The sequence below is a fragment of the Rattus norvegicus genome, chromosome 4 (assembly GCF_021556685.1).
Source record: "Rattus norvegicus strain SHRSP/BbbUtx chromosome 4, alternate assembly SHRSP_T2T, whole genome shotgun sequence".
Classification (NCBI taxonomy): Eukaryota; Metazoa; Chordata; class Mammalia; order Rodentia; family Muridae; genus Rattus; species Rattus norvegicus.
This window is the reverse complement of record NC_141537.1, coordinates 14,349,651-14,362,098: the sequence shown is the minus strand read 5'-3', so window position 1 is coordinate 14,362,098 and position 12,448 is coordinate 14,349,651. Positions and strand designations below refer to the sequence as shown.

Sequence of the window (12,448 nt, the reverse complement as noted above, 5' to 3'; positions counted from 1 at the left end):
CAGTTGTTCTTACTGATAATAGTTATTTAATGAACATGCTATATAAACTCTCATTACACTGCATTGCCTAAGAAACAATGACAAGAAGAGACGTCTAGTGAGTGCACTACAAATTCAGAACAGATGCCATTTTTTCCAGCTACTTTTAATCTGCGGTGCAAATACAGAATCTGACAAATGCAGGACACTGACTACACGGGACCAAGCCGTGTTCACTCAGTCAGCCCAGATGACAGAGGCACTTGGAGAGTAGCTGTGTGTACGTGGTCGGGGTGGAGGGCCTTGCACAGTATGGACCGGAGTGGTCCTGACTTCTTACTCCGGCCCTGACTTCTCAAGTGCTCGTATCACAAGACTCAATATCACCCCGTACAATGATGGCTCCATTGGTAAATTGGCTGCTGCATAAGCACAAGGAGCTAAGTTCAGACCCCCCGCATCTGTGTAGAAGCTGGGTGCGAGGGCACGTGGGTATAGCCTCAGCACTGAGGAGAGGACAGAGCTCATTGGCTAACAACCCTAGCCAAATGCACGTGTCCGGTTCCGTGAGAAGTCCTCTTTCAAAAGTAAAATAGAGATCTGATGTTGGCCTTTACCTCCAGACGCACACACAGACACGCACGCACACACATACATATGTCATACACACACAATAGTAATTTGTAAAATAATAAACGTATGAAAATGTAATAAAAGACAGGATATACTGAGTGAACGTGTAATGCTTTTAAAGTGGAAATTCGGATTTGACTTTTGGGGGCCATTCATTAAACCTCAACTTGTTTAACATAAATTCAAAACTGACTGCTGAACACCAGGCTCATAAACTCAGAGGAGACATGCTCAAGTCAGGGTAAGATTGGTTACTCACGCTGAAAAGACCCCCAAACTTGGGGAGACTCTTGCTCCAGTCACGGGTTGGGGTACCCCCAGGAAACACGAGTAGCCGGTCTTGATGTAATCAGCAAGAGGCAGTTTTATTTACGAGATCTCGGGCCGACACGTATCCCACACAGGAGATTGAGTCAAGCCCCGAGCCTCTCTAGGCAGGAGCTTATATAGGGAAAACCAGGGGTTTCGTGTGGATACACATAATTGGCTAATACAAAGGGTGCACAGTTACTTTTGGCACGGAGTTACATCAACAAAGCATACGTGTAATCTAGCATCTCAGCAATGTGGGCAGGGCAACTCATCTCACTGCAGCAGGGGGATGACCCATCCTCAGGGAGTGAAGGAAGGGGAGGGGGTGGCTCCAGATGGCCAGTGTCCTTGGGAGCTGATAGTCGGGCCGGTGAGCCCTATCTCAAATTCTCTCAGGCATGTCTGCACTTTGTTTGAGACTAACTTTTTGAAATTTAACTCTTCAACGCACCTAGATCAGAATCGGCTCTCTTCGCCCTGCGAGCCTCCTCACTACTTGCTAAGTACTTGCTCTGGTGGGAAGCAAACTGAGGGGAGTACGTTAGGCAAACACTGGATCCGGAAGGAAGGGGGCTGCTGACTCACTGCTAGGTCATCTGTCACACGCATGTTTCTTTGCAGTGTGCTTGCCGTCTAAGGCCCAGCTATAAAATGATCAGTTATCAGTACAGTATTTGTTATAATACAACAATGCAGCAAAGAGCTGGAAACATTTTGAGCACAATTGGTTTTCCTATGCTAAAAAAATAGAGCAATTACTATTCTGCCTGCATGTGCTTGTTCATGTGTGTGGGTGTACACATGTGTAGAGGTTGACAGTGAGTGTTTTCTGCAGTCACTCTCCCCTTTATTCTCTCAGACAGAGCTTCTTACGGAATCTTCAGCTCACCCATTGGCAAGTCCCAGGGTTCAATACCCAGTACCAACACACACACACACACACACACACACACACACACACACACACGCTTGCACACACGCACGCAGGCACGCACACACACACAATGCAGATGACTTTTAGAGCTTTTGTTAAATAAACTAAAATGCCAATTATTATTATATAGCCTCAACTAAATGTGTTACAGCAGGGAACAGACATGCTATCACATTGATTCAGTTACAACAGACTATGGGACATAAAGAGCCTTCCCTCCCTCCCTCCCTCCTTCCCACTCTCCCTCCCTCCCTCCTAACCTCCCTTTATTTAGTTCAACCCAAGAGAAGCATTTTCACAAATAAGTTTGTGTTGGGCCAAGCACCAAGTAATTTTAGTGGTTAGTCCTTTAGAACAAAGGAAAATGGATCTTAGAAATAAGACAAAATTAACTGAACCAGTTTGAAAGTAAAAGGCCTACTGTGTTTCGGGATTTTTGAAATGAAGCACCACCCAATGACTTCCTTAAGAATTTAGGCTGCCTCGTGAGCCCATGTGGGGCACCAGGTTGTAGAAGACCTGGTGACAGTCTAGTAAATGCAGGGCGTCAGTGGAGAATGGGGAAAAGCCCCCCTAGTAGGAGTTTTACTTCCTTCAAGGGGTAAAGCTGACTCTCCCAGGGATCCTAGACACATTCACTTTCGTGACTGTAGTTCTTCTGAACGTGGGACTACGTATTTACACAAGCTTTCGATCTGGAGGGTTGTTTCCAGAAAAGTGAATTTGTGATGGCCTGGTTTTAGAATTTTAGCCAATGAGCCACAAAATGCCAAAATTTCAGAACTATCATCACAAGACGGATCTGTCTCGTAGCCCCAGTTCCTCAGCCTTCTCCCTGGCCCCAAATAGAAAGTAGTCTGTTTGGGGCTTCGCCCAAGAAGGGATGATATGAAAATAGTCACTAGTATCGGTGCCAAGCTTAATTCCAGACGCAAAGTAAGGATGCCGTGTTCTAACAAGGGCATTGTGGAAGAGTAAGGTGAGAGTGTCCGAAACAGAGACGAAGCGTCAGAAGCTGCGAGTGGCCTGTGGACTTTGGAGTCTGTGGTGGGCCTTTGGTCTTAGTGCGCTGCTCTATTTCTTGTGAGTTACTTGGTTCTAATTTCTCAGCATCCGGCTAAATCAAATGCATATGCAGCCAACGCTGATAGCCACCATTGCTTACCAAACTCAACCAGATGTTTTTAAAAACATGGGTAGAGATTATTTGGTTTGGAACTGTACAAAAATAGACTCTCACCACCAGAGCCACTAAACTGGAAAAGATTATTGTTTTAGGCATTTTTTTAGAAATCACCAATAAAATAAACTATGAGGCTGCATGGTTTCCACACTTGCGCGCTAAGGTCTTATATTTAACACACTTACCTGATTTGTGTGACCCCTTTATGCAACATTCTTCCCAGAAAAATGCACTTTTCTGAGACATTGAGAGCACTGTGCAGACATTACAATGTGTCAACGCCCCCTGCAGGCCTTCCCCATGTTCCTGAGAGGTGATTTTTAAAAACTAACTTAAAACCGACTTTTTCAAATAAAATATCACACACTAGTCTGTCTAATCAAGGGAAAGCTTTGTTTGATAAAAATATATTTCACGTATTTTGCATTTCTTCATATGTTCAGTAAGGAGGACACACCAAGAAACAAATCTCCTGACCCAGAAATCCTCTCCATGGAGCTAGTGAGGAAGAGAGCACTTTCCATATTAAGTAAACACTACACCAAAATGTGGCACAAGTCACAGGCAGAGACTAACAGGTTGCAGTTAGAAAGCCATCTGTGTGGCTTGTAAGGACTCAGGGAGATGCTACCCACCATGCGCACATTTTCACAATAAAGCAACAGCGAGCTCATCCTCAAGTAAGAGGGCCTCGCAGAGAATTTTTAATCACGAATGTGCCTGTTAATAGGCTGACTGCCTGGTTAAGCTCCGTATCTTTATGCAAACACCGCCACACTTCTTTCTTCGTGACAGGAAGTAGCTTGCAACTAGAAGCCAGGCCCTAGCAAAGGTAGCTTCCTTCTCTCTCACTAGTACTGAGGAGCAGGGTGCTACGTCCCTTGATGGGTTCTGTCCAGTCTGGGGAAACACTGAGAGAGACACATGTGCTGAAGAGAATGCTGTGACCGGGAGAGCCGAGCCTCTTATTGGAATCTGTTTGGCGGTGTGACGGACACATCGGGTGCGGCCGTACAGTTCCCTCCCACTGATTAATGAGCGTTCTGTCTGTTTCTAGCTGCCTTTTTAGGGCTCATACACCTAGAAGAGCTCGACTTGTCAAACAACAGCCTGCAGAGCTTTGACTACGGGGTGTTAGAGGATCTGTACTTTCTGAAACTCCTATGGCTCAGAGACAACCCTTGGAGGTGCGACTACAGCATCCACTACCTCTACTACTGGTTAAAGCACCACTACAACGTCCACTACAACGGTCTGGAATGCAAAACGCCAGAGGAATACAAAGGGTGGTCCGTGGGGAAGTACGTTCGGAGTTACTATGAAGAATGCCCCAAAGACAAGCTGCCGGCATACCCTGAGACGTTTGACCAGGACACAGAAGACGATGAGTGGGAAAAAATACACAGAGATTACCCGGCCAAGAAGCATAGAGTCAGAATCACCATAGTGGGATAGATAACCGTGGAACCGTTCCAGCTAGACCCAGCTGCACAGCGCTATGCTGTGTGGAAAAACCGTCTGTTTACATTTGGGTTAATTGTGATGCCTCTTTCCGGAGGGTTATCCAGGAGCTTCCTCTGATTCTTAGGTTGTGGCGATTTCAATGATCTAGGGAGACCTGCTCAGCTGTGGGTCAGACTCCCGTTTGAGGAGCACACGGTGGGCCAGGACTGGTGGTATATGTCCACAACCCCAACAGTAAAGCTGAGGCAGGAGGATCACGATGCCAACCTGGGCTACGAAGCCAGAAACAGTCTCAAAATAGCCAAACTATTCCACACTGGTGACTTGAGGGAGTTGGTTCTTAATGATGGCATTAGAATTTTATAGTGTCTTGTATATGTTTTTAATGGCTTTTTGAAATAAAAGTTAAAAAAAACATCTTTACATGTCTTTCTGTAACTCCTTATATATTCTTTTAGAAAGTGATAGAAATGAAACATCACAATGAGTTGTCGCCCCTTTCTCTTGTCAAGCCTCTGCTGTTATTGATTGATGAAGTCAATTTAAGCATTAAGTAGGTTTGCATTCCTGTACGTTCCAGAGGAAGGTCCTGATAACCCAGTTCTCAACCGCTCCTCACTGATCAAACAACATTAACACACCATCATAATAAGCATAGAGAATATGAGATGTTCAGTATGAGAAGCCAGACGGACAGCTCTGACTGACAGACAGACAGCTCTGAGAGGCCTGGGTAGATGATCTGAATCATGAGCCCTGAAGATTGTAACCGCCGACAAAAACGGAAACGACATTGTTTGTTTCTTTCTGTCTGTGGTCTGTGTCTAGAAGCCACTCGTCAGGGGTAAGTGGGCCCGAGGACTTCCCCCAAAGATAATAGAGCAAAATCCATTAAACAAGTCATAAAATTAGGATCATGGGCAGAATCTTGGGTGGAAGAGACAGAAAACAAAAAAATAACATCAGAGAAAAATGAAGGGAGGACGGGTGTTTGAGGTGATTGCTGCCATCTGGGGTTTCAGCTGAAATTATTGTCACCTAGAAAATAAAAGAGGCTGTGCCTACAGAGTGTAAATCCGACGTCATCGGCTTCCATACAGTGACCAGTGAGACTCCACACACAGGGCAACCCACGTGGAAAGAAATGCACACGTATCCTCGTGAAGCGCTACTTCCCATGGTTTCCTTCCACACAAGCACATTGCCATTTCTCTATCAAGACACTTGGTGCAAAGTTTAGCCACTGGCCTTCCTTCATTCTTGCCAAGACGGCCCAAGCTTGAGAGGTAATAGATGATAAATAGTGAGAGTGCTTTATAAAGTGTCAACAGTTGCTGAACTCGGTGCTAAACGGTCCTGATGCTGTGATTCACGAGAACCCTCTGAGGACCTTTAAAGATGAGGAGTCCACAGCTAGGGTGATCGAGCAACTTGGACAAAGCCACACAGCTGGCAGGTAGCACAGCCGGGGTCCAGAGCCATGTAAACACTTCTAATGTGCAGGGAGACATGGTACTGGTCCTTCACTGCCTAGAACAGAATTTCCAAAACCAAGTTCCAAAAAAAAAAAAAAAAACCTACCAGATTTAGGGGATGTTAAGCTTCACCTCCAGGAACACTGGTGAGAGTGGCTGGAACGGGGTACACCTGAGTCTGTATCAATATCTATGGAAACCAAGATAACGGAAGCCAGGGGAACTGCAATGTTGGCTTAAGGTAGGGCGTCTGTGTGGGCAGTGAGGCTCTGAACGCCTCACTGAGTTGACCAGTGGTTTGGACATAGAACATGCAAGTCCCACATTCCACAACAGCGGTCATTATAGATAGCTGTTCAACTTACAGTGTTGCTCAAGGGATATGAGAGATTTGGTCACCATCGTCCATGAGCCTCTAGGGAGGGAAGAGTAAGGATGAGGACCCAAAGTGTCTCAAGGAACCTCAGTGACAAGCAGGGGACTATCCCTGGAGGGAAAGGACTGAAGGAAGGTAAGCAGATCCAGTGTGGTTCAGGGAAAAGGTCCAAATTGTTCCTAGCTTCGACTTCCTAAAGCCTAGTTTGGGAACTTTATTGGTTCTTTTATATCCAACGTCATCCCTGGGATGGATTTGGAAACAGGCTTTGAACCATGTTATAATAGAAATTATTCTCAACCATCAGGAAGCTAAGTGAGTTGGAACACTGATATTGTTCAGAAACATGACTGAAGTCATGTGATTGAAAGCACGTGGTCTGCTACTCTGCAAGTAAGAGCTGCTTCTTCAAAGACACAGTCAATGCCTCTGCTACAAAGTTCCTTCGTGTGTGTGTGTGTGTGTGTGTGTGTGTTGGGCACCAGCAGCCATGGTTGGGCAAAAGGAGATGGGGCAGGACCCTCAGATTTCTGTGGACTAGGACATAGGAGAAAGGAACAGAGAGAGAATCACCATGATGCGATGGGAGACCAATCAGATTTAGAGCTTCAGGAGAGAGAACCAATGAACCACGTGAGAATTCAGGTGGGTGGCCCCTGGCCACTTCCCCGATTGGGCCTGGGGTAGCAGGAGAAGGTTTAGAAGTGCCCAGCCTTCAAGATAACCAAGGCATTTAAAATTAACTTGTGTGTGTGTGTGTGTGTGTGTGTGTGTGTATGTGTGTGGGGGGAGGGTATGTATGTGTGTGTGTATGTGTGGGGGGGGTATGTATGTGTGTGTATGTGTGTGTATGTGTATGTATGTGTGTGTGTGATGTGTGTGTATGTGTGTGTATGTGTGTGTGATGTGTGTGTATGTGTGTGTATGTGTGTTGTGTGTATGTGTGTATGTGTGTGTATGTGTATGTGTGTGTGATGTGTGTGTATGTGTGTGTATGTGTGTTGTGTGTATGTGTGTATGTGTGTGTATGTGTATGTGTGTATGTGTGTGTGTGATGTGTGTGTATGTGTGTGTGTATGTGTGTGTGATGTGTGTGTATGTGTGTGTATGTGTGTTGTGTGTATGTGTGTATGTGTGTGTATGTGTATGTGTGTGTGTGATGTGTGTGTATGTGTGTGTATGTGTGTTGTGTGTATGTGTGTATGTGTATGTGTGTGTGTGATGTGTGTGTATGTGTGTGTATGTGTGTGTGTGTATGTGTGTATGTGCGTATGTGTGTGTATGTGTGTGTGTGGTGTGTATGTGTGTGTGTGTGTGTGTGTGTGTGTGTGTATGTGTGTGTGTGTTCTATCTGTGAATCCAGACAGCTCCTGGGAGCCAAAGCAGTGTAGCCCAAATCACAGAAGAGTAGTCAGCTTACCTGATTTCCCCACTAACGTGCTTAAATGCCTTGATTTATGACTTTGAAAAGTTCAGGTGACCTCCTCCAGGGGACAACCCGAGCCCGTGTTCCTGGGCCATAACAAACTAGTTCTTACTTCCTTTGAGACGGAAAAGAAAGTGAATGCAGAGTAGCTCAGTATACAAACACCACTCAATACGAGTTGTGCTGTATTAATAGAGTGGAAGGTGGAAAGCAGGGGGTGAAGGTAAGACATTTGACAAACCCCACATTTATAAGAAAAAAACCTGCTGAATATAATGGAATTTCCTCAATCTATCAAGAACACTGGGGATGGGGCGGGGGATAGACTGACAGGTAACATCTTACTCATTAGGAAAGTCTGAAACTTCCTCCTGAGACCAGAAACAAAAGAAAGATGTCTATTTTCACCACTAGGAGAGGTCTGAGATGTACAATTATGTAAGCAAAAGAAATAGCAGGCAGAGGGGTGTTGTGGACTTTTTGGTTCCCCAGCAAGGGAAACAGGAAAAAGGTAGAGAGAGCCACCATGCTGGGAAAACAGAAGGATCAGGGCCAGCAAGAGCATACAACCATGAGAGAGCCAGGAAGGAGAGGCCCTAAGCCCCACCCCCATTTGGGTCTAGGGTAACAAAGATGAGATACAGATTTTAGTAAGTTAATTAATTCAGGAATATCTGAGGGGAGGCATTAGCAACACAGAAGTTTGGGGATGGCCCAACCATTGTGTTATTTAAGACATATTAAAATAGGAGAGAGGGAGGGAGGGAAAGAGGGAGAGACAGAGGGAGGGAGGGAGGGAGGGAGGGAGGGAGAGAGAGAGAGAGAGAGAGAGAGAGAGAGAGAGAGACAGACTCATTTGAGAATCCAGAACATTGGGCAAATACTGAGGAGCTCACTGGGGAATACTACCACAACAGATTTTCTTTATAGAATGGTTAAAAAGACCTAGAATTAGTTGACAGTGATGAATTACAGTATTGTAAATAAAATAAAACCAATGAATCTTACTCAACGGCTTAGTCAGTAAAGTCTATGTTAGATGGGTTTTATCTCAATAAACCACAGGTGAATGTCTATAGAGACATACCGTAACATTTCTGAGAATCTCACTCCATGTCTACTATTGGTGTGACCAGAATTGTAAGTCAGAATGAAACGTTAAATGTTACTTCTTGTTGTTGTTGTTGTTGTTGTTGTTTCAACTTCTTATGAATTTCACTACCCTCTCATCTCTAGTTCTGCCTCTCTGCATTGAGCCCACATCCTTCTGTTCTCTTTCTCTTCCATTTCTCTAGCACTTACTTGCTCCTCTTAGCGGCACCCAGGGCCTGTGAGTGTCCAGGGCCGTCTCAGGAGTGGTCTCAGGAGTGTAGCACTTTATGGCACTGGGCAGAGGTCATCTCAGGCAGAGTCTGCCCTCCAGGCCAGCGTGGTGCCAGACCGGTGGTCATCTCAGGTTCACTCCCCCCTCAGCCCACCTCCGTGGCCCCAGGTTAAGGTCATATGTCACGGGTTCACTCTCGCCAGGGGCCTGCGTTCCCAAGTGGGGTTCTCCTAGTCTTGAGCTTGCTTGCCATCCTGAGAACCCATCTGGTCTTGAGAAGCACCAGGCTGGTGGTCACTGACTGATGGTCATCTCGATTGCTTTTTTCAGAGGAAGTAAGGCTACCAATCATCCAGATGTTCACACGTCAGAACACTGAGCAGACATAGCCTTTCTTCTCTCTGCCACCTACTGACACACAAGTGACACAGCAGCCACACCTGCCACCTCTAGGGGCAGATAAATGTTACTTCTAGAATTTACTTCCTTTATTCAAAAATTATAGATTTAGTAAGCAGTATGTTTTATATGTATTTCATACATATGTGCATATATACATATACATATATAGAGAGATGTGGAGGGATATAAAGAGACAGAGAAAGTAGGGTTTATAATTAATTTATCTGCCTTCAAGACAAAAGCAATCAGCTCAGATGATAGAATATGAAATGTTCAATTTCTCTCTCTATCCTACCCAAAATAATGATTGCTTTTCAAGGTATGTAATATGAGCCGGATTTGGTAATATATGCTTTTAATCCCATCAACCAGGAGGGAGGGCGGGTAGAGCTCTTTGAATTTGAGGCAAAGTCTGGTCTATATAGCAAGTTCAAGTTCCAGGACAGCCAGGGCTACATAGAGGCTGTCTTAAAAACCAAGAAACAAAATCTATAATATCCCTAGAAAATGAGTTAGAAATGGTCCCAGTGCATCAGAAGTTAAGAAGCAGAGACTGACGTGGCCAGATTGAATGAGAGAAAGATGTAGTCATGGCTTCTGAGGAAGCAAGAATAACATTCTATCCTTACATGAGCATATGCATGAAATTAAAGAGCGATAATACTAATATCATTCTCATTGAAAACAGAAAAAAAGGGAGCCAGCTATATGACCAGAAAACTGCATATCCAAGCCCCCCTTTCAGCCTATCGAAGGAGTTCCTAAGCAACAAATCACAGTGCTGAAAGTGTTCACGGATAGGAACGGGTAGACGTTAAACAGTCAGTGAAAGCAGATGTGAACCGGGAAGAACGTTTAACATGGCTTCCACTACAGCACAACCATTCACAGAGCTGTAATTTTCTTCAGTACCAGCAGCAACCAATCTAAATGAGTCATTTTTCTACAATGTCCTTATCTATAAAAAACAATGTAAACACACATTTGAACCCCTTGTCCGTTTCTTCCCTGTTTCTCCAAATTTGTCCCAGCCTCACCTCCCCAGCCCCCGACCATGCATCATGAACTCAGAGCGTTCTATCCCACACATGTCTTTTATGTAACTGCAGGTGTGTATGTCCTTAAACCATGTATACATCATCGCAACTGTTTCAAAATAAGAAGGAAGGTACATGCTTAGCATTTTTTTTGCATTAGAACATCATATGATTTGTGTTCTATGCAGGGAATAGATGTGTATGTGGCTTTTGCTTTTACTGTCGTTACACTTACTGAAAGTAAGATGTTAAATACAGAGATGGGATTCTTATTATCTGCAATCGGTTGGCTAAATACTTTGAGTATGGACAGACAACATGGTATAAGCACAAGGCACCTTGGAAATAATGGCAGTGACCCCCCTCCAGAAGGCAGGTGAGTCAATTATGGTACATCTAATAGAGATTGTTTTACAGTCGTTGAAAAGAACTCAGTAAGCCTATGTGCAGCGACACGGAAAGATTCCCAAGATAAAGGGGAGTGTAAACAATGTGCTTGCTTCTGTGCTGCAAGATAAAACTGTACTTAAGGCCTGCAGGGTTAACAGTGAGGAGAAAACGGGAGCCGGAGGAGCACAGGGTCAGTGATATTCATTTTAAAACCATGTGTATGTCGGTGTGATTTTAGAAAAACCGATAAACATAGGAAGCACTGTTAGTGCCAACCATCAGATTTTGTTAAAACGAGAATATATTCTTATATCTTTAACAGACAAGCTGACTAAACATATGTGAATTCTAGACACGAGAGAAAAGAAGTGATCAAGAAGAAGGGGCAAAGGGGCAATTCCTGGAGCACACAGCGTGGCAGCGCTAGTGTTTCCCCTCCACACTCTGCTCACTTCGGAGGCAAGAGGGCAAGGCTCACCCTGGGGCGAGCATACTTACTGACAGATTTCAGGGTTTTCGCTCGTAAGACGCAGCCTCGGAAGTTTAAACGCAGCACATTTAGACGCCACTTTTGTAAAGTGGTCACCACACATCTATCTGCAATGTTTTTTACTGTGGAAAAATCAATCTAAACGGGATAAACAAATTGAAAGCATTAAGAAATGAGCAAGCTATTCCATATAAAAATTTTAAACATTTTAAAGTATCGAAATACTAGAAGCTCTTTGTGGATTCATTTCCAAATGGGAAAAGAAACTAATATTGTTAGAATGCCCTAATACACAAATAAAACTATTTTTGTGTACTGGCTGGTTTTGTGTGTCAACTTGACACAAGCTGGGGTTATCACAGAGAAAGGAGCCTCCCTTGAGGAAATGCCTCCATGAGACCCAGCTGTAAGGCATTTTTTCAACTAGTGATCAAGGGGGGAGGACCCAGCCCATTGTGGGTGGTGCCATCCCAGGGCTGGTGGTCCTGGGTTCTGTAAGAGAGCAAGCTGAGCAAGCCAGGGGAAGCAAGCCAGTAAGTAACATCCCTCCATGGCCTCTGCATCAGCTCCTGCTTCCTGCCCTGCCTGAGTTCCAGTCCTGACTTCCTCTGGTGATGAACAGCAATGTGGAAGTGTAGGCTAAATAAACCCTTTCCTCTCCAACCTGCTTCTTGGTCATGATGCTTGTGCAGGAATAGAAACCCTGACTAAGACAGCTTACAAGCATGCTTCCAGAACAATTAGACTTGGCTGGAACATTAGGACAAAAATTGTAAACACTTTTTTTAGCAAGTTGGGGATCAAACACCCATGCAAGCTAGGCAAGCACCCCATCACTGAGTTACATACTCAGTATACACACAGCTCCCACAGCCTTTGTGAACGAAGACATGCAAAGTAGAAAAACAATGAGATCTCATGTATCAAAGAGCTGTGCGAGCTCAGAAAGTTGGTAAGGGCAAGTCTTTAATCCGCATACTTTTGTGATTATCAGGCAAGATGTACAGCCATGTGCACGTGTAC

General features: G+C 44.6%; 2 protein-coding genes and 1 non-coding gene across 5 annotated transcripts in view; 1 reads left to right on the top strand and 2 right to left on the bottom strand.

The window, feature by feature from the left end:
* Positions 1-4,920, top strand: part of Lrrc17 (leucine rich repeat containing 17) — a 30,338-nt gene extending 25,418 nt beyond the window's left edge. Inside the window, 1 exon segment of the mRNA NM_001025155.2 lies at positions 4,099-4,920. Within this exon segment, the coding sequence (NP_001020326.1) occupies positions 4,099-4,496 (398 nt within the window). The 3' untranslated portion in view covers positions 4,497-4,920.
* Positions 1-12,448, bottom strand: part of Fbxl13 (F-box and leucine-rich repeat protein 13) — a 180,381-nt gene that overhangs the window by 88,125 nt on the left and 79,808 nt on the right. For all 3 annotated transcript variants that reach the window (XM_087655401.1, XM_087655402.1, NM_001103355.1), the window contains 1 exon segment: positions 11,434-11,563. In XM_087655401.1, coding sequence (XP_087511527.1) covers positions 11,434-11,563 — 130 coding nt within the window.
* Positions 9,439-9,566, bottom strand: LOC120102659 (small nucleolar RNA SNORA17). The gene has a single exon (XR_015687355.1). It is a non-coding gene; the product is annotated as a small nucleolar RNA SNORA17 (small nucleolar RNA).